Genomic DNA, 21,611 nt, shown 5'->3' on the forward strand with positions numbered 1-21,611 from the left:
GGCTAGTTGAGAACAAGTTCTCATTTGCAACTGTGACCTGGCCAAGATAAAGCATAGCAATTCAACACATACAACAACACAGAGTTACACATGGAATAAACAAAACATACTCAATAATGCAGTAGAACAAAATAAAACAAAAAGTCTATATACAGTGAGTGCAAATGAGGTAAAGTAAGGGAGTTAAGGCAATAAATAGGCCATGGTGGTGAAGTAATTTCAATATATCAATTAAACACTGGCATGGTAGATGTGCAGAAGATGAATGTGCAAGTAGAGATACTGGGGTGCAAAGGAGCAAGATAAATAAATAAATACTGTATGGGGATGAGGTAGGTAGATAGATGGGCTGTTTACAGATGGGCTATGTACAGGTGCAGTGATCTGTGAGCTGCTCTGACAACTGGTGCTTAAAGCTAGTGAGGGAGATATAAGTCTCCAGCTTCAGAGATTTTTGCAGTTCGTACCAGTCATTGGCAGCAGAGAACTGGAAGGAAAGACGACCAAAGGAGGAATTGGCTTTGGGGGTGACCAGTGAGATATACCTGCTGGAACGTGTGCTACGAGTGGGTGCTGCTATGTTAATGACATGTTTGGTTAAGTAGTTTTCTTCTGTTAGTCTATAATTATCTGTTTTAACTGACTACTGAAATCTTTTAACTTCTTAAAAACAGACCTTTGACCTGTTTAAGTGCCGATGGCTAAGGCCACTGATTTAGCTGCAGTCTGAGAATATTTAATGACCTTGTTGACAGAACAGTTGTCTGCTGATAGTGGATGAAGGGCCTTATCCGAGGAGTCCAGGCAGACTTTTTCTATGTTGGAGGTTGTCTCCCTGTTGCAACATGTATGAAATCTAATTGATTTATGATTGACTATATCGGCAACTACTCCTCTTTTATTCAGGGGTTGGGAACCAAAATTTCCAATCATTCCGTTCTGAACAGAACTCCTATAATATAATAAAGTTCTGAACCGGGTCAAATCCACCCAAAAGTAATGGTTTATTTAGTTCCTTTTCGTAGTTTTTTTAAACTTGTGAAATCAACATTATTTTACATTCAGCTCATTCATTTACTCCACCAATAAGCGTGGATAGAGAAGCTTGCTACGGAACAGGTGAGCAAGTAGTTTACATGTTGTTTGATTGGGCATACAAGTGCATGTGCGACTGAAATTTCATGAGTGGTGAGAGCGAGAAAAAGGGGTGAACTTTTAGGGGGCTTGAAGTTCTGAACATCATGGCATGACTTGGAATGTGTTTAGGCTATTACTAGCATCAGCACTTCACTGAATTACATCATTATATACTAGATATTATGCATATATTTTAAACAAAAAATATTATTAAACGGTTCTCAAGATTTTAAAATAACGGTTCTGTTCCGGAACACTGGAGATTGAACACTCGTTGTCAATTCTGTTTCTGTTCCTCGAAAAATGTTGCTCTTTTACCTTTTTTTGGTGCTGTTCCCTGAACCGGTTCTAACCCCTGCTTTTATTCACTTGACAATCCCCTTTACAGTGTGTGTGTGTGTGTGTGTGTGTGTGTGTGTGTGTGTGTGTGTGTGTGTGTGTGTGTGTGTGTGTGTGTGTGTCAGGGTTTCTGTTCGGAAAATGTGACAGCGGACATTTGACCGGCAACATTTTAATTGACCAGATATTTGAGAAATGTACCGGACCAATATCCACTAAGTGCGTAACCTGATTAGGGCGTCTACCCACGGTGCTCAGAGTGACAGAAACCACTTTTAGAATATGGTAACTCGTATTAACAGAACATACAAGTCGAGGATGCAACGATGTGCGGTCCTTCTTACTGAATTCTAAATGCAATTCACGGGAAAACTTTTGTTTTGAACAGTCATCCAACTCGGAATTCCAACGCGGGCCTCTTGCTAGAGCTCCGACTTTCAAACCTGAAGATCACGGATGTCATGATTTGACCTCGTATTTTCAGAGTTCCCAGGTGCAGCAGCACCTCTTGCGAGTTCTGACAGATTTTCCACTCAAAGGCTCTGTATCTGTATGCGTGTTATAAATAAGATACAACGAATATACTGTACACACGCACATATTAAATTTCACTAGATTATGCAAATTAACCCATAGACCGCATGCCCAGTCAAACGCATTTCCATCTGCAAAAAAATAAAATGAACTTGTTCAAACAAAAGCCTGCTATTACCGGCTAACGGAAACCCTGGGGTGTATGTGTGTGAGGTTTCTGTTGCCGTGTGTGTACACTAGCCTAAAAGTGAGTGTTCGGTCTGGTTTAAACATGGGTGTATTCATTACGCTGATTCTGTTGCAAAAATGTTTTGCAAACAAAACTTCACTCCAAACGCTGTTGAGTTGCATTTCGTTCTTAAACGGAAATTGCAGTTCAGTCGTGTCACTCTTAAAAATTTTTTCTTGCGTCTGGAAGAAGTTGGATGTGACCCCAGTGACTTCCCTCCACTATCAAGCAGGGTTTCCCAAACTCAGTCCTGCCCCCCCCCCATTCATTTATAGATTGGCAGCTGGAGCCAAACACTTTTCGGATTGGAATGGCAACGCGTGGAAATCATAACATTTAAATCAACTACAACTTCCGTTTAAGAACCCAACATATCTTATATCACGTTGAAGAAATGTTTTGCAACAGAACCGGCACAAAAGAATACACCCAGTGTGTGTGTGTGTGTGTGTGTTCGCTCAGCCTCACCTGCCATCGCAGTGTGTGAAGCACAGGTCCATGCTGTGTCGAGTGAGGAATGTGCTCCGGTCCAGGGGGAACTCCACACTAGACGGATGGGGAATGGGCTCACACAGCACTGTCATGAAGCTGCCTGCAGGAGGTGATGAATCCTCGCCACTGCAGCACACACGCATGTGGCCTGTACAGTGCAGCACCTGGGGGCCACAGACTGCAGTAAGATAACAATGGCTATCCATATATACTTACAGGGCACATGAATGGGCATCAGGACCCATGTGAAAGTAGTAGAGCAGGGATGGGGGACACAAATCTGAACTCATCATAAGGGGCTGCAGTTGCTCGTTTTATTTTGTGTGGGAATTGATACGAGGGTCTTTAAACTAAAATGGGGGCCACGTGTAGCCCATCTCTGTTGTAGTGTCAACTCAGGGCAGACGGACTATGTTAAGCAACATTCACAGTGACTTGAAGCTAGACATGCCCTGTTAGAAGAAAGTGAAAACATTTAAAGGATTCTTCAATAGAAGAGTAAGGCTCCCATCCCGAATGGCACCCTATTCCCTATAAAGTGCACTGCTTTAGACCAGAGCTCTGGCACAGACCAACTAACTGAAAGATGGAGAGGTACTGGAATGACAGTGTTAAATTGGGATGTGGCACCCTTGTAACATGGCCAAGAGTGAGAACACAGACTCACCCCAATAACACACCTCTACTGGAGTCCAGAGCATAATTGAGTCAAGGCTTTCTGACCGTCATGGTCTCTGATGGACCCCTGCCCTGTGTGTCGGTGTACACTTGTTTTCCTATCTTATCAGTACCCCAACGTCCTAACAACTCACCCATATGTCCTGACAAGGTAGGAAACAGCAACTTGGGCTACATATGAATCTCACTGAATGGTGAAAGACGGCCCTAATAGGGTTGGGCGGTATCCAGATGTTCATACCATCCTGTACCATTCCGGGGTATTACCGCTAGCGCCCCCTAGTGTGCACCATTTCTCTCCATAGCGGACACAAGATAAATGTTAACAAGCGGACATCAACTAGTGTTCCAGCTCAACCAACGTTCTTTTGCCGTTTTTCAGCCTTGGGTGAATTTTGACTCGTTCTATTGTCCAGCCTAACAGCAGGAATCTTGATCAAGGAGGGGACTCGTCTCTGCTGTAAATCTCGCAAGCTAGCAACTTACCAAACCAAATGTATAGCTGGAGAACATTTATTTGGCACATCCTAGATAGTCAAATGTATAGTTAGTTAGAAGATAATTAGCTAGCAAACAGTTGTGAGTTTCAAGTGTAACTTGATAACCTCTCTGTGGATCGATCGGCACGTCACAATGCTTCCATTTGCTCTGTGTGCTCTTTGCAAACCAATATACCACGTGACTGACTCAATCAACTGCTTGGGGAACGACTTCATAATGAAACAGGCAAAATGAAGAACGCCATCTGCTTCATATATTAACCTAGTGCACAAGTTGACAGCAGGTACAGTGCATTCGGAAAGTATTAAGACCCCTTGACCTTTTATGTTACAGCCTTATTTTAAAATTATTAAATAAAAATCGTCATCAATCTATACCCCATAATGACAAAGCGAAAACAGAGTTTTAGAAATGTTTACATAAATATTCAGACCCTTTGCATTGAGACTCAAAATTGAGCTCAGGTTCATCCTGTTTCCATTGATCATCCTTGAGATGTTTCTACAACTTGGGAGTTCACCGGTGGTAAATACATTTGATTGGACATGTTTTGGAAAGGCACAGACCTGTCTATATAAAGGTCTAACAGTTGACAGTGCATGTCAGAGCAAAACTCAAGCCATGAAGTCGAAGGAATTGTCCGTAGTTCTCCGAGACAGGATTATGTCGAGGCACAGATCTGGGGAAGGGTACCAAAAAATGACTGCAGCATTGAAGGTCCCCAAGAAAACGGTGGCCTCCATAATTCTGAAATCTAAGAAGTTTGGAACCAACAAGAATACCTAGAGCTGACCGCCCGGCCAAAACTGAGAAATCGGGGTCGAAGGACCTTGGTCAGGGAGGTGACCAAGAACCTGATGGTCACTCTGACAGAGCTCCAGAGTTCCTGTGTGGAGATGGGAGAACCTTCCATAAGGACAACCATCTCTGCAGCACTCTACCAATCAAGCCTTTATGGTAGAGTGGCCAGACGGAAGCCACTCCTCAGTAAAAGGCACATGACAGCCCGCTTGGAGTTTGCCAAAAGGAACCTAAAGGACTCTCAGACCATGAGAAAAAAAAAAGATTCTCTGGTCTAATGAAACCAAGATTGAACTCTTTGGCCTGAATGCCAAGCGTCACATCTGGAGGATTCTTGGGGGCAAACGTACCTTCCAGGTGGCAGACTTTATGTTGACAGTGCGCCCTCTACTAGTCAGAGTGCTCTTCATCCTAAGGAAGAAGTTAATCTCTGTGTGTTGCTGCGCTGGTTTCTTCTTGGACAAACCTGGGTTGGAGAGATGGTAGAGTTGGAACCTATGTGAGCATGCATGATGAACATAGACACACACACATATGCATGCAGTCACTCACACACACACACACACACACACACACACACACACACACACACACACACACACACACACACACACACACACACACACACACACACACACACACGTATGAATGCACACACACAAACATACAAAGGGTGGTTTGTCTCACCTGGCCTAGGCGCCAGGAGATCCCGTAGCTCCTCTTGGTCACATGGGTGGACAAAGTCATACACACTCTGACCCAGCAACTCCAGCTAGACAACAGAATAACAATACAACCATGTCAATACAATACCACACAGGCCCCTTCCCATGAATTACAGATTCTGAAAAGCTACAGTGCAGGTTCTCTCAAAATACTAAGTCAGAGAATATCACACCAGGTGCTTTGTAGCTTGTATTTGCTAACTTCTACAAACAGGAGGATGTCTGCATTTTCTTGGCAATCCAACCAGACTCTTAGATTTGTTCTGCAGAGTAATCTATGGCACCATTAACTTTTAGCTTCCACTTCACTATTGTGGGATGATTGTTTGTAATGACTGTTGATTGTATTATTACATGGCTACACTTCAATTTGTTAAAAAAAATATAATACATATAAAGTTAAGAAAAGTGGAATATACAGTGCCTTGCGAAAGTATTCGGCCCCCTTGAACTTTGCGACCTTTTGCCACATTTCAGGCTTCAAACATAAAGATATAAAACTGTATTTTTTTGTGAAGAATCAACAACAAGTGGGACACAATCATGAAGTGGAACGACATTTATTGGATATTTCAAACTTTTTTAACAAATCAAAAACTGAAAAATTGGGCGTGCAAAATTATTCAGCCCCTTTACTTTTAGTGCAGCAAACTCTCTCCAGAAGCCCAGTGAGGATCTCTGAATGATCCAATGTTGACCTAAATGACTAATGATGATAAATACAATCCACCTGTATATAATCAAGTCTCCGTATAAATGCACCTGCACTGTGATAGTCTCAGAGGTCCGTTAAAAGCGCAGAGAGCATCATGAAGAACAAGGAACACACCAGGTAGGTCCGAGATACTGTTGTGAAGAAGTTTAAAGCCGGATTTGGATACAAAAAGATTTCCCAAGCTTTAAACATCCCAGGGAGCACTGTGCAAGCGATAATATTGAAATGGAAGGAGTATCAGACCACTGCAAATCTACCAAGACCTGGCCGTCCCTCTAAACCTTCAGCTCATACAAGGAGAAGACTGATCAGAGATGCAGCCAAGAGGCCCATGATCACTCTGGATGAACTGCAGAGATCTACAGCTGAGGTGGGAGACTCTGTCCATAGGACAACAATCAGTCGTATATTGCACAAATCTGGCCTTTATGGAAGAGTGGCAAGAAGAAAGCCATTTCTTAAAGATATCTATAAAAAGTGTTGTTTAAAGTTTGCCACAAGCCACCTGGGAGACACACCAAACATATGGAAGAAGGTGCTCTGGTCAGATGAAACCAAAATCGAACTTTTTGGCAACAATGCAAAACGTTATGTTTGGCGTAAAAGCAACACAGCTCATCACCCTGAACACACCATCCCCACTGTCAAACATGGTGGTGGCAGAATCATGGTTTGGGCCTGCTTTTCTTCAGCAGGGACAGGGAAGATGGTTAAAATTGATGGGAAGATGGATGGAGCCAAATACAGGACCATTCTGGAAGAAAACCTGATGGAGTCTGCAAAAGACCTTCCAACAAGACAATGATCCAAAACATAAAGCAAAATCTACAATGGAATGGTTCAAAAATAAACATATCCAGATGTTAGAATGGCCAAGTCAAAGTCCAGACCTGAATCCAATCGAGAATCTGTGGAAAGAACTGAAAACTGCTGTTCACAAATGCTCTCCATCCAACCTCACTGAGCTCGAGCTGTTTTGCAAGGAGGAATGGGAAAAATTTTCAGTCTCTCGATGTGCAAAACTGATAGAGAAATACCCCAAGCGACTTACAGCTGTAATCGCAGCAAAAGGTGGCGCTACAAAGTATTAACTTAAGGGGTCTGAATAATTTTGCACCCAATTTTTCAGTTTTTGATTTGTTAAAAAATGTCATTCCACTTCATGATTGTGTCCCACTTGTTGTTGATTCTTCACAAAAAAAATACAGTTTTATATCTTTATGTTTGAAGCCTGAAATGTGGCAAAAGGTCGCAAAGTTCAAGGGGGCTGAATACTTTCGCAAGGCACTGTATGTATGTATGTATGTATATGTACACACACACACACACACACACACACACACACACACACACACACACACACACACACACACACACACACAAAATTCTGTAGAATTTGAGGGTTCTCAGAGACAACCTATTCTGAAAGAAGAAAAGGAAGCACATATATGGAGCACATACACTATATATACAATAGTACGTGGGCAACCCTTCAAATGAGTGGATTTGGCTATTTTAGCTACCCCCATTGCTGACAGGTGTATAAAATTGAGCACACAGCTATGCAATCTCCATAAACAAACATTGACAGTAGATTGAAAGTCACTGAACTTTTCAGTAAGGCCAAAGTGGCACCGTCATAGGATACCACCTTTCCAACAAGTCAGTCTGTCAAATGTCTGCCCTGGTCAACTAAGTGATGTTAATATGAAGTGGAAACATCTAGGAGCAACAACGGCTCAGCCATGAAGTGGTAGGCCACACACGCTCACAGAACGGGACCGTCGGGTGCTGAAGGTTGCAAAGTGTGAAAACCATCTGTCCTTGTTTGCAACACTCACTACCGAGTTCCAAACTGCCTCCGGAAGCAACGTCAGTACAAGAACTGTTCATCTGGAGATTCATGAAATGGGTTTCCTTGGCCAAGCAGCCACACACAAGCTTAAGATCACTATACACAATGTCAAGCGTTGGCTGGAGTGGTGTAAAGCGTTCTCTGGAGTGATGAATCACGCTTCATCTGGCAGTCCCATGGACGAATCTGGGTTTGGCGGATGCTAGGTGAACGCTACCTGCCCGAAATGCAAAGTGCCAATTGTAAAGTTTGGTGGAGGAGGAATAATGGTCTGGGGCTGTTTTCATGGTTTGGGCTTGGCCCCCTAGTTCCACTGAAGGGACATTAACGCTACAGCATACAATGACATTCTAGACCAGACATGGGCAAACTACGGCCCGCGGGCCACATACGGCCCGTTAGGCTTTTTAATCCGGCCCGCCGAACTTGTCCAAATTATAGTAAAAACCTCCTTTTTTCCCCTTTCCCTGCAATGCCCACGTTTCCCCAATAGATGGCGCACTCAAAACACATTGACCGTTGTTGGAGTGGTGCGTATTTCTCTTTATTTCACTTTAATTTTCACTTCGTTTCACGTCACCATTAAGCCCTTCTGTGAAAATGAGCGGACCAAAGAGAAGGAAAGTGGACAGCGAATGCAGAGTGTTTAATAAGGAGTGGACAACAAAATACTTCTTCACTGAAGTCCGATCAACGGCTGTATGTCTGATATGCCAAGAAGCTGTTGCGGTTTTCAAAGAGTACAATATCAGCCGTCACTTTGCCACGAAGCATGCAAACTATGCTAGCAAGCAGTCAACACAAGAACGGGCGGCTACTGCTCAGAGGTTGGCAGCTAATTTACAGAGTCAACAGAACTTTTTTCACTGACAAACTGCAATTCAAGAGTCAAGTACCAAGGCAAGTTATTTGCTGGCATTCAAATTAGCAAAGGCTAGCAAGCCTTTCTCCGAAGGGGAGTTTTTGAAAGAGTGCATGGTAGAGACAGCAGGTCTCTTGTGTCCGGAGAGCAAAGCCAAGTTTGAAAAAATCAGTTTAGCACGCAGGACAGTGACTCGCCGCGTGGAACTGATTGACGAAGATATAGTCAGCGAGTTAAACAAAAAGGCGGAGTCCTTTAAGTTATATTCACTAGCACTGGATGAAAGTAACGACATAAAAGACACTGCTCAGCTCCTAATTTTTATCCGAGGGATTAACGACAGTTTTGAGATAACGGAGGAGCTTTTGAGCATGGAATCACTGAAAGGGAAAACGCGAGGAGAGGACTTATATGAACAGGTGTCTGCTGTCATCGAGAGAATGAAGCTACCTTGGAGTAAACTTGCCAATGTCACCACGGATGGATCACCAAATTTAACTGGAAAAAACATCGGGCTGCTGAAAAGAATCCAGGATAAAGTGAAAGAAGAAAACCCTGACCAGGATGTTATTTTACTTCACTGCATCATTCATCAGGAGTCTCTGTGTAAGTCTGTATTGCAGCTTAATCACGTCGTGGATCCAGTTGTAAAACTTGTTAACTTCATACGAGCAAGGGGACTTAATCATCGTCAGTTCATTACGTTCCTGGAAGAAACTAATGCGGATCACCAGGACCTACTTTACCACTCTCGCGTCCGCTGGTTAAGTTTGGGGAAAGTGTTTCAACGAGTCTGGGAGCTCAAAGACGAGATTAGCTCATTTTTTAATTTAATGGGGAAATCCAAAGAATTCCCCGAGCTGAGCGACACAAACTGGCTTTGTGACTTTGCGTTTGCTGTGGACATATTTTCACACATGAATGAGCTGAACGTGAAGCTACAGGGGAAAGATCAGTTTGCGCACGACATGTACACAAATGTGAGAGCCTTCAAATCCAAGCTGGTTTTATTCTCCAGGCAAATGTCAAACAAATCTTTCGCACATTTCCCCACACTAGCCGTGCAGAAAGAGGCCGCCCGAAATGCGAAGAAATACTGCAAATCACTGGACGATCTGCACAGAGAATTTTGCCGTCGGTTCTGTAATTTTGAAAAAATTGACAAGTCACTTCAACTGGTGTCCTGTCCCCTGTCACAAGACCCCGAATCAGCACAGCAGGAGCTGCAATTGGAACTGATCGATCTTCAGTCTGACTCAGTCTCAAAGGAGAAGTTCAAGTCTCTTAAACTGAATGACTTTTACGCTTCACTTAACGAGACCGCGTTTCCAAACCTCCGGAGGAAGGCGCAGAAGATGCTGGTGTTGTTTGGCTGGACCTACGTGTGTGAGCAGACGTTTAGCGTCATGAAAATCAACAAAGCCCATCACAGATCCAAGTTAACTGACCAACACCTCAGATCTGTCCTGAGAATTGCCACAACAAAACTAACTCCAGACTTTGATGCACTGGCAAAAAAGGGAGACCAACAACACTGTTCCCACTGAAATGGTGAGTTTTTCTGCTGTGTTATGAAAAAATGCATATGGAAAGTTTGGAAGTGCGTCTTTTAATTAAGAGCAATGCGCATTTACGCACAGCAGCGGTACAGTAGCTTAATTAACACGCCGCACATCGCTCTTAATTTAAATGTACATTTTCAGCTGCAGGTAGGATATTTAACACAGCCTATGTCTGTGTGCTTGGCAACGATACACGTGTACTGTTTGCGCGTGAAGGCGAGGGCGTCCGTGGCGAGTTTGTAGAGCGCGCGGTCAAGACAATCCATCCATGATTTTGCGGAGTTTAACACAAGTAGATATTATTGAGCTTGAGTATTTCGTTGTGTAATAATATGTTTTGAATGTTGAAAGTGATTCCATTTTTCAATAAATGTTGATTTCTTTAACTTTGCACCTTCGATTGAAACTTATTAAAAACAGACGCAATCTTGATAAATCACAGTGCGTATGTTATTTTAATCTATTTACATTTCCTCCTCCCAGTATCTGCGAAATAGTATGTAAATGCCATATCTTGCATATTCCTTGAGACCAATTTATTAACTGATGAGGGCTATTTTTCACATTTGAAAGACAGTTAATAAATTGGGTTGTAGTGTTCTTACTGTGCTATGAGGTTTGCACACACTACATTTAATGCTTTAGTATATCCGGCCCAAACACTCCCTCCAAATGCTCCTGGCCCGGCCCCTCTGTCAAATTTTAGAACCCATTGTGGCCCGCGAGTCAAAAAGTTTGCCCACCTCTGTTCTAGACGATTCTGTGCTTCCAATTCTATGGCAACAGTTTGGGGATTTCCTGTTTCAGCATGAAAATGCCCCCGTGCACAAAGCGAGGTCCATACAGAAATGGTTTGCCAATATTGGTCTGGAATAACTTAACTGGCCTACACAGAGCCCTGACCTCAACCCCATCAAACACCTTCGGGATGAATTGGAACGCTGATTGCGAGCCAGGCCTTATTGCCCAACATCAGTGCCCGACCTCACTAATGCTTTTGTGGCTGAATGGAAGCAAGTCCTCGCAGCAATGTTCCAACATCTAGTGGAAAGTCTTCCCAGAAAAGTAGAGGCTGTTATAGCATCAAAGGGGCGACCAACTCCATATTAATGCCCTTGATTTTAGAATGAGATGTTCGACGAGCAGGAAGTGTATCATGTCAGCATTCTACTAAGTTTTTAACTGATTCATTCTACCTGACTATACTCAATAGAACTTTGTGGATACAGCCTGATTGTAAACACATGGGAACAACGCACAACAGCAGTGGAATTGTAAACGGCTATAGTACTACTATATGCAATTAGACAGATGCTTTTTATTCAAAAGAGATTCAGAACAGTGAGTGCATTCATTTTCATATGGATCGCCCCAGTGGGAATCGAACCCATGACCCAGACGTTGCCAGGAACATGGGGCTGTATGTACCTGTGGGATGCCCAGGTGTTTGCTGACGCTGTCACCCAGGTAAATCATATCCCCCTCCTCGGTCATCACCAGGATGAAACCTGCCAGCGCCCGGGGGTAGAACCCATCCACCGTGTCCTCGTCCCCATCTGTGACGCGCTCCTCACTCGTGTCCCCTACAATGACATAAAACACACGTCATTAGAAAACACACCCCATGTCATATCAGAACCTGCTTGGCCTGGACTACCACCATCTTGGGAGTTGGTTACTACATGGAAAGTAATAAAGAAAGTAGGCCTGGCTCTCTCAACCAGTCACAGTACAGGACATGGACATACAGTGGGGCAAAAAAGTATTTGGTCAGCCACCAATTGTGCAAGTTCTCCCACTTAAAAAGATGAGGCCTGTAAATACACTTCAACTATGACAGACAAAATGAGAAGAAAAAAAAAATCCAGAAAAATCACACTGTAGGATTTTTTATGAATTTATGGTGGAAAATAAGTATTTGGTCAATAACAAAAGTTTCTCAATACTTTGTTATATACTCTTTGTTGGCGATGACAGAGATCAAACGTTTTCTGTAAGTTTTTTGTAAGGTTTTCACACACTGTTGCTGGTATTTTGGCCCATTCCTCCATGCAGATCTCCTCTAGAGCAGTGATGTTTTCGGGCTGTTGCTGGGCAACACAGACTTTCAACTCCCTCCAAAGAGTTTCTATGGGGTTGAGATCTGGAGACTGGCTAGGCCACTCCAGGACCTTGAAATGCTTTTTACGAAACCACTCCTTCGTTGCCCGGGCGGTGTGTTTGGGATCATTGTCATGCTGAAAGACCCAGCCACGTTTCATCTTCAATGCCCTTGCTGATGGAAGGAGGTTTTCACTCAAAATCTCACGAAACATGGCCCCATTCATTCTTTCCTTTACACGGATCAGTTTCCACCCCCATGCTTCACAGTAGATACGTTCTTTGGATGCAACTGAGCATTCTTTGTCCTCCAAACACAACGAGTTGAGTTTTTACCAAAAAGTTATATTTTGGTTTCATCTGACCATATGACATTCTCCTGGATCTTCTGGATCATCCAAATGCTCTCTAGCAAATTTCAGACAGGTCTGGACATGTACTGGCTAAAGCAGGGGGACACGTCTGGCACTGCAGGATTTGAGTCCCTGGCGGCGTAGTGTGTTACTGATGGTAGGCTTTGTTACTTTGGTCCCAGTTCCCTGCAGGTCATTCACTAGGTCCCCCCGTGTGGTTCTGGGATTTTTACTCACCGTTCTTGTGATCATTTTGACCCCACGGGGTGAGATCTTGCGTGGAGCCCCAGATCGAGGGAGATTATCAGTGGTCTTGTATGTCTTCCATTTCCTAATAATTGCTCCCACAGTTGATTTCTTCAAACCAAGCTGCTTACCTATTACAGATTCAGTCTTCCCAGCCTGGTGCAGGTCTACAATTTTGTTTCTGGTGTCCTTTGACAGCTCTTTGGTCTTGGCCATAGTGGAATTTGGAGTGTGACTGTTTGAGGTTGCGGACAGGTGTCTTTCATACTGATAACAAGTTCAAACAGGTGCCATTAATACAGGTAACGAGTGGAGGACAGAGGAGCCTCTTAAAGAAGAAGTTACAGGTCTGTGAGAGCCAGAAATCTTGCTTGTTTGTAGGTGACCAAATACTTATTTTCCACCATAATTTCCAAATAAATTCATAAAAAATCCTACAATGTGATTTTCTGGATTTTCTTTTCTTTGTCTTCTTTATCTGTCATAGTTGAAGTGTACCTATGATGAAAATTACAGGCCTCTCATCTTTTTAAGTGGGAGAACTTGCACAATTGGTAGCTGACTAAATACTTTTTTGCCCCACTGTAACTGGCCAATGGGAGCCCACCTGAGCGGAGGTGGTGCATGCGAAGGAAGCTGAGCGTCACCCTCATGATGGCGGCCTTGTCCAGGTCGGCGGAGACTCTGCGGGGTAGGGGCAGGGTGTGGGCCAACTTGTAGAACAGCTCCGTCTCCAGACTCCGCCTGCAGCGCGCCGCATCCCGGGAACGCACCTTCCGCTGATCTGTACTTGACCTGGATAGAGGGAAGAGGGAGAAGGAAAAAAACGTGAGGAATTGATAAGATAGGAAGAGAAGTAGAAGAAAAGACCAAGGCATACTGAGGAGGTGTTCATTCAGGAAGATAAATCCTTTGAGATTTCTTGACATCCCTGCGCTCACAAATGTAATCGAATTTTCCAATGTGTGAAATTCTAACCAATCAAAGGACTAAAACCCGTTAAAACAGATTTCAATATATTTTTTCTGTGAAGTCAGTCATTGGGTCCACAATGCCAAACTAGATATTTAACATCCACTTCGTATCTACAGTGTAATATCCACTTCCTTCTCAGACACCAAACAAAATTCTAATTTCAAACATTGGTTTAATACTCTTCATTATCAAACTTCCCTGACCTTTTTACTCTCGCAATCACACCTCCATAACCCAATAAGCAAATATTCAAACTCACACATACAAACAGATGGAACCAAATGTATTTCCTAAATGGTTTCCGCTTTGATTCAGCATGTAGGGGCCACCATTTGTAGTTTACGTGTTCACCAAGTCACACTATGCCTGGAAGGGAGAAGGGAAACGATCCTACCTAAACCACAGCCCTCAATCTCCTCTTACCCCCCTCCCATGATTTCCTCCCTCGCTCCACGGTGACACAGGCAGGCTCTGTTAACTTGTTTATGGCATCTGACCCCAATAGTCTCAAAGAGCTACTGAGATTGTGCCCATTTCTTTCCCCCTGGCTTTTCACAGGAAGTTTAAAACAGATGCGATGTGTATCTAGATGTATGACTGCAGGCTGGGTGAAATGGTTCAGGAATTCTCCCCAATCTGTGTTTATCCAAAGAAAATGTAATTGATTATATAATAACTGTAACAGATCCTTACCAGCTGAGGTAATATGAAGTGAGTCATGAGTTGTCATTGGCCAGGGTGTGACAGAATGTGCTCGGTTTGATTTGAACATGGTCAGATTTATAAGTGTTGTCAAAGAATTAGCCTAAGTAACAGGCAACATAAGGGCACATCCACGGTAATGGAATTGCACTGAGATTCAGATTTTTCACAAAAAAAGGAATGCTAAACTAAAAACATTGATTTCAAAGTTTAACAAACCACACAACTCCATCCACAATAACTACTTTTAACAATTTACCGTGAACATATTACAAACAAAAAAAACATTACTGGAAGAACTGTGCAGATGCAAAGTTTGGTAACAGAAGTTTGGTAAAAATCTCCCTTTTTATGTGACCACGTTTTTCAAAATAATTTTCTCAGAATTAAGATTCAAAAGGTGCAGAACTACAGTAAGTAAAGTGGATTTACACCCGGGTAACAGAAATGTGGTAACAGAATTCCATCATGGGTCCCTGATCTGTACCACACAGAAATGCATAATTATGGATGCCATTCTCTTCATGGTGATGCCTACAAAATATGTACACAAAATGTGCAATATCCTCCTTCGCATATTTGGGTATTATTCTACACACTGGCTATTATTTTAATGCCATCCACTACCAAACAAATATGGTTGGTCCAGACCGGACATAATCTTAACCAATCATAGAAGTCTCTGTTTCACAAGTTTGGACATCAAAGTACAGCTCAGTAGAATACAGTACAGTGTGGGACTGATTTCTTCATTCCGCTCCCGCTGCTTTTCATTCCACGCCCGCCCGCTCCCACTGATGTCTTGTCCGACTCCCACCTCCTCCCGCAAGAACTGGTCCTGAACCCGACCACAGTCCCACAAGGTTATTTTATGTGTATGTGAGGCAGCTTGATTAACAGTCCTGGTCTTTAGTTTTGAACAGTTTGGGCTACAGATGAGCGGTTTTCTGCATTGTTATGGTGCAACCAGGGACACAAACCATGCTCCGTTTGTTTCTATAGCAGAGGCTATGCCCAAAGCCATACATAAAGGAATAAATTACTTTGGCTAAGCCTAATCAGACTTTCCTGTGCTAATTGTTTTCAAAGACAAAGTAAAATAATCCAAATGACTCATGATGTGTGCCCCTCAAATGATACATTTGTAACAGCCTGAGCGCACTGGACCTGAAACAAGGGTACAGATGCAACCATGTGCCATTTAATGTATCTGACCGACACTAGTGCTCCCAAGTCAAAATTCCATGTGCATTCCACGTCTACAAATGAGTTTCTTTAAAAAAAAATGTCTAATCAAGATTAGGAAAAGTTTCATGGCACACTTAAGAGTTACTCAAGGCACACCAGTGGGCATCGGAAAACCGGTTAGGAACCATCGGCCCATCATACCTAGGAAGTTAATTTCCATGGAAAAACAACCATGTGATTCTCCGCCCATGCATATAGCCTACAGCAGGGCTTTCCAACCCCATTCCTGGAGACCTACTGGAAGGTAGGTTTTTAGCTCCAACCCTAATCTAGCGCACCTGATCATAATCAATAGCTGGTTGATAAACTGAATCAGGTTAGTTCCAACTGGGGTTAAATCCTACAGGAGGGTAGCTCTCCAGGAACAGGGTTGGAGAGGCCTGGCCTAGTTATTTAACTGAGAACATGCATGGGCACATTTGATCTTACACACCCAACACAAAAAAAGAGATTATGTAAGCAACTGAACTTGAAGAATAATTATCCTATGAGAGTTTGTGAATAGTGCGACAGGGGTGCTTTAATACAATCGATTACACACAAAAAAATTAAACAAAGACAACCGTTCAAAATAATCTGCAGGACTAAAAGATCTGACCATGTCAAAGTTGTCCGTCTGACCGCCCGCTCCCAGCATGAAAGAAATGCTACCGAATGGCAATGCTCTCTGTAGGGACCCGCAGGTCCCGTGGGATTCAACGCTCTACAGTACAGCAGGGAACAGAACAGTAGAGTTCAGTTCAGTCAAGTGGAGTATAGCTCAGTAAAGTACATTAAAGTTCAGTACATTAGTGTACACAACTCTAGTGTACTCCTGTGTGCTGTACTGAACTCTACTATTCTTCCTTACTGTACAGTACTAAACTTTTCTTGAATGTACTGTACTATACCACACTGTGCACTACTGTACTGTAATGTACTGTCCAAACTTGTGAAACATAGACATCTATGATTGGTTCAGATTTGGTCAGGTCCAAATTTTAACCAATCACTGACTTCTAGATTTGGGGCAAATTAAAACCAGATTAATTAATTAAATTAATTTATCAACCGTGCGTAAATGTCTTCTGGCGTACGTGAAGATTCTAGGATTTTCATGTGCCACAAATTGGGATTTATCAAACTGTCATATGCAACATACACACATGTTTTCATTGATAAATCAGAACCATATTATATTTGCGCTCTTGTGAACGAGCGTTACAACCCCCCTGAATAATGCACCTTTTATGGTAAGGAAAACGCCCTCATTTGCTGTATGATTTGGAATTGTTTGAACTAGGCCATGTTACTTTCTAATAAAGCACAATGGCAAATTTGATTACATTTCTGTAGAGGTGTGGCCAGAATGTTTTCATATTTTACAGTCACCTTTCCCAAACACACTGGCCACGCATTTTGCACAATTGATTGTTATTCAAACAATTTAAAAGTAAATGCTACAGCCCACACTATGCAAAATAACATTTTGTTTGTCAATAGATGATTGTGTTTCCATCTTCTGCCTTGATATAGGCTATGATGTCACACTCGTATCTCACAGCAATACTGCAGCCGGCCCATACTGTCCCATAATGTACTTGTTGCTGTTGAAGTAACAGTTGTTGTGTTGAAGGGGTCAGAGTGCATTGCCTGCAAGGCCCTGACTGCTGCTTGGTCAGTTCATTGGAGCCAGATCCTTTTAACTCCTGGGATCTTTATAGCTCAGTGACTGGTATGCTGGGGTGGGGGAGGGGTATTTGAGTGAGCTGGAGCCTCTCAGCCAGCCTGTTCGTCAGCTTTTTTACATGATTAAAGAGTGCAAGATATTTTGTGAATCTATCTTACAATTGTTTTAATTGTAGGGGTTGGAAAAAGTCTATATCAAAGAATGTCATTTTGGCCATAAAAATACTGTCTTAAGTTACAGGAATGAAAAGATTTTATACAATTTGATAGAGATTTTTGACACCTAAAGAACACTTGGGCCTTGTTACAGTTAAACATTTATACAGACAGATTATGAGATATCTGCTCCCTTTTCTGTGCACATGTTGACAAGATGTTGGGGAATCACTGAAGTGGAATATTGACCCACTGAGCTTGCCTTATGACTCAAACTGAATTTTTCCACTGCTCTATGTTCACTACATACTTCAATTTGAGACTACCATCGTTGAAGTCATTTGTGGTGATGTCAAAAGGAGGGGTATTGTACAAAACAAAGTAATCAGGGATTGGATCATCTCTAACCAGTGTATCAAAGCCAATGACAAATTTTCAAAATGCCGCTTTATCCACGTGTGTTCTTGCTCTGGCCCAACCCATCGGTTTCTGGGACCAATCAGGATGGTTAGAATGTTTTTGTGTTCTAGAAATCGTCTGGGAGGTACTCCGATCCAGACTCATTGCGGAGAAGAAACTAATGTCCATGGGTGTGGCAAGGAGTTTGGGTAGCCAGGCAACCACTGAGCATTTCTAAATAGTCTTTTCATGTACAGCTCAAGAAAGAAACAAGGCATTTTGTTATATTTCAATGTAATATTGGGATGTAAACTCAAACTTAAATATATTTAAATTTGTATTTGACATGGTATATGTGTCTTCAATTGAAGCCCATACTGTGTGAGATGTATACTTTTGAAAAGGTAAAGATTTGTTTAAGACTACCAAACACTGTGAACCTGTCTAAGCCCTCCGCAGAAACACGATAGAGTCCTATAAAAAGGTGTTTTGTTCAGGAATAGTTCAGTCAAAATGTATATTTGGGTCTAATTATCTTGACATAGAGTTGTGTTAACAATGCTGCACTGCAAGCTGAAAATTCCCCCCCAAAAAATATTGTTGTGGATTTGTCACCATGGGCTTTCAGTTCAGACAACTCAAGGGAAATCTACCCAAATATACATTTTGACTGAACTAGGCCTCTCTTTAACCTTTTGACAAATATTTATCTTCGATAATAAAAACAAAAAGTTAGCTTCCAAAGGGTTCCAAAACCATAGATCGCAAGCAAGGGGTATCAACATTTAGATAGAGCATTTGGGCAGCATCAGACCATTTCCCACACCCGGCATATAAGTAGCCTACATGGAATGACCCAATGCAATGCAACTGGAGTCATGATAAGGGCAAGATTGATGATATTGAGGTGTGTGAATTGGGTAGGCTCAATCCTATCCTGAATTATAGTTAATCCCTCAACCAAAACTATGTATCAAAATAAATACTTAAATATGCTCAACGTGTTCTACAACAAATAAAATAAGGTTGTCTAATAATTGTTGGACTATTTACAAAGCCAATATCTAAACGCAGTGACAAATAGGTGTCATGGCCATTGGGGGGCACAAGCCCCCGCAGAGTTGTCATGTGTAAAAAAATATATATATTATATATAAAGGATAATAACATTTGTCTGTAATACTACTAGCCATAGTTTTTATCAAGTTGGCTTTAGCTAGCCCAGATAGGTTCCTAATCTCCCAACTTCATAACTAGCTACCAAGAAGCCATATCAGGCTATCAATCAAGTTAGAGTAGGTAGCTTGGCTGACTATTTTAGCTGGCATGTGTAAGGGACATCACGCTGCTTGCTTAGCGAGTACCACTTCGGACCATACCTGGAGCGAGATCAGATCCTCTGCCTTGCTAGCTAGCACAAGTAACCACTCTCCTGAAGAGTCTTACCAGTCAACGCCACATGAAAAGATAGCTGAAGCCTGAAGTGGGGACCCTTCAGGCTGAGGAGTAAGTTTCACACATTCCAATCAGCTACACATGCCTGTGCGGCAAGGTTGGTAGACTTCAGAAATGCAAGCAATAACTAAATGTACTGAATAAGACTTACATTCCTTACCCAGATGTTTGTCCCTAAATAGCAGGAAAAAGCAGTTCCTCCTCATGGACTTTGTGCCCTCTCAGATTTTGGGGGTACATGACGCCCCTGGGAGACAATACTTGAAAAATTGAATAAGTGAATTGTACTTTTATTTTTATTTTTTTTATGTGTTAATAAACATTTTCATATTTCGGATGTGTACATGGGTGCGCATGTCCAAGTTATTTTGGAGTCGACAGACAATAGGCTACGAGAACACTTGGAATACGTCGTCGTCGATGTCTAACTGAAAACATACATGTAGAATTCATTTTAAAATGTCTTACCGTTTTCCAACAGGCTCTTCTTTCGTATCCATATTCAAATCGTAAACGTTATATCTCACACGTCAGGTTTTATTATTGTTTTATTCTATACTGACTGTTCTACTCGAGAAAGATCTAACCACAACGCCTCGTACCGCCTGCCTTCCGCCTTTGCAGACATTATAGCCAATGAGAGGGCAGATTCCCATATGAACAACAGGGCTGCGTTCAGTACGAAAAAAACGTACGGCAACGTTCAATTAAAGGGAAATGGTGCTGTTCTAAACGACCATTTGAAAAACTGAGAGGGTTTGGGGTTAGAGAACGCTCCGCTTTCCATTAAATACGTACCTTATTGCTTCAAGCAACGGAGCAAACGTACCTCCAAGTCTGTTTAAGAACGTTTTGAGCTAACGTACCGTTCGGTACAAACGGTCATGCAGCGTAGCAAACGTTCAATCGACCTGAAGGCACCCCAAGCACAATTTTGATATATTGGGCTCGTTTGATATTTCAAGGCTGATGAAGCAACCGACTGTAGAATAAATTCGAGGAGTGAAGTCGGGTGAGGTGCATTTGCGACAGCCTAAGTCGGACACTGATGTGGTTTTCCAACAGCAAGGCTCAGATCAGCATGGCAGGGTCATTGCTAATGAAAGTTTGTCTTTATAATGTCGAAATGAATATGCCTCCAACCCCCATATCACACACTCACAAACGTATATCAAATGTGTGCACATTGTACATTCAATTAGTGACGGTCTCAAATATCACATTAATTTGTATATATCGACTGTGTACATGAACGGCAGCTAAATTGGTTCCTGTTTTAGTAACGTCTTTGATCACGTTCGTGTAGGTCAGACAAAAACGTCCTAATGATTGGTTGAACTTGGTAAAGAGCAACTGCAGAAACTAACAGTTGACTGTAGTCAAAACATCATGAAATCGAATCACATGATTTATGTAAAGTGCATGCAGTCGACATGTAGTTGCAAGTCAGGCAATGTGTGTCCCCATAATGCAACAGACATTGGAAGCCGGCGACTGACAAAAGTGATCGGTTTGAGCACGCCCAAGATCCTTCCTATGGATGCGTTTCGCGAAATAAATGTCAGTGTGTTGCGTTATAGGAAGAAAACAAATCTGACTTGCATCTACATGTACACTACGTGAACTTTGGAAAAACATGTGATCAAAAGTCATGCATTTTTTTAATGCAGTCACCTTCAAGTCACTGCAGTTGCTTGTCACCGACTGCACCATGCAGTTAGCCTACCAAGTGGGAGGCACTATTCATTGTTTTTTTTGTTTGATCCACGCAAATGGGACCAAAGACCTGACTGAAACAGGGACCACCTTTACCACGACTCATATGTAGGCTATACAGTGGATATGTACAATTTAATGTGATATTTCGAGGCTCTCAGTC

The 21,611-nt window shown here is 42.4% G+C and overlaps 1 protein-coding gene across 1 annotated transcript in view; it reads right to left on the reverse strand.

Annotated features, from left to right (window-relative positions):
• Positions 1 to 20,346, reverse strand: part of LOC123992906 (hypoxia-inducible factor 1-alpha-like) — a 28,210-nt gene extending 7,864 nt beyond the window's left edge. Inside the window, exons 1-6 of the mRNA XM_046294528.1 lie at positions 20,201 to 20,346; positions 13,737 to 13,924; positions 11,859 to 12,013; positions 5,399 to 5,483; positions 5,062 to 5,177; positions 2,708 to 2,895 (exon numbers count right to left, since the gene is read on the reverse strand). Coding sequence (XP_046150484.1) covers positions 2,708 to 2,895; positions 5,062 to 5,177; positions 5,399 to 5,483; positions 11,859 to 12,013; positions 13,737 to 13,924; positions 20,201 to 20,232 — 764 coding nt within the window. The 5' untranslated portion in view covers positions 20,233 to 20,346. The remainder of the gene's footprint in view (positions 1 to 2,707; positions 2,896 to 5,061; positions 5,178 to 5,398; positions 5,484 to 11,858; positions 12,014 to 13,736; positions 13,925 to 20,200) is intronic.
• Positions 20,347 to 21,611: the final 1,265 nt, after the last annotated feature.

Source organism: Oncorhynchus gorbuscha, linkage group LG13, assembly GCF_021184085.1.
Source record: "Oncorhynchus gorbuscha isolate QuinsamMale2020 ecotype Even-year linkage group LG13, OgorEven_v1.0, whole genome shotgun sequence".
In the NCBI taxonomy this organism is placed as follows: domain Eukaryota; kingdom Metazoa; phylum Chordata; class Actinopteri; order Salmoniformes; family Salmonidae; genus Oncorhynchus; species Oncorhynchus gorbuscha.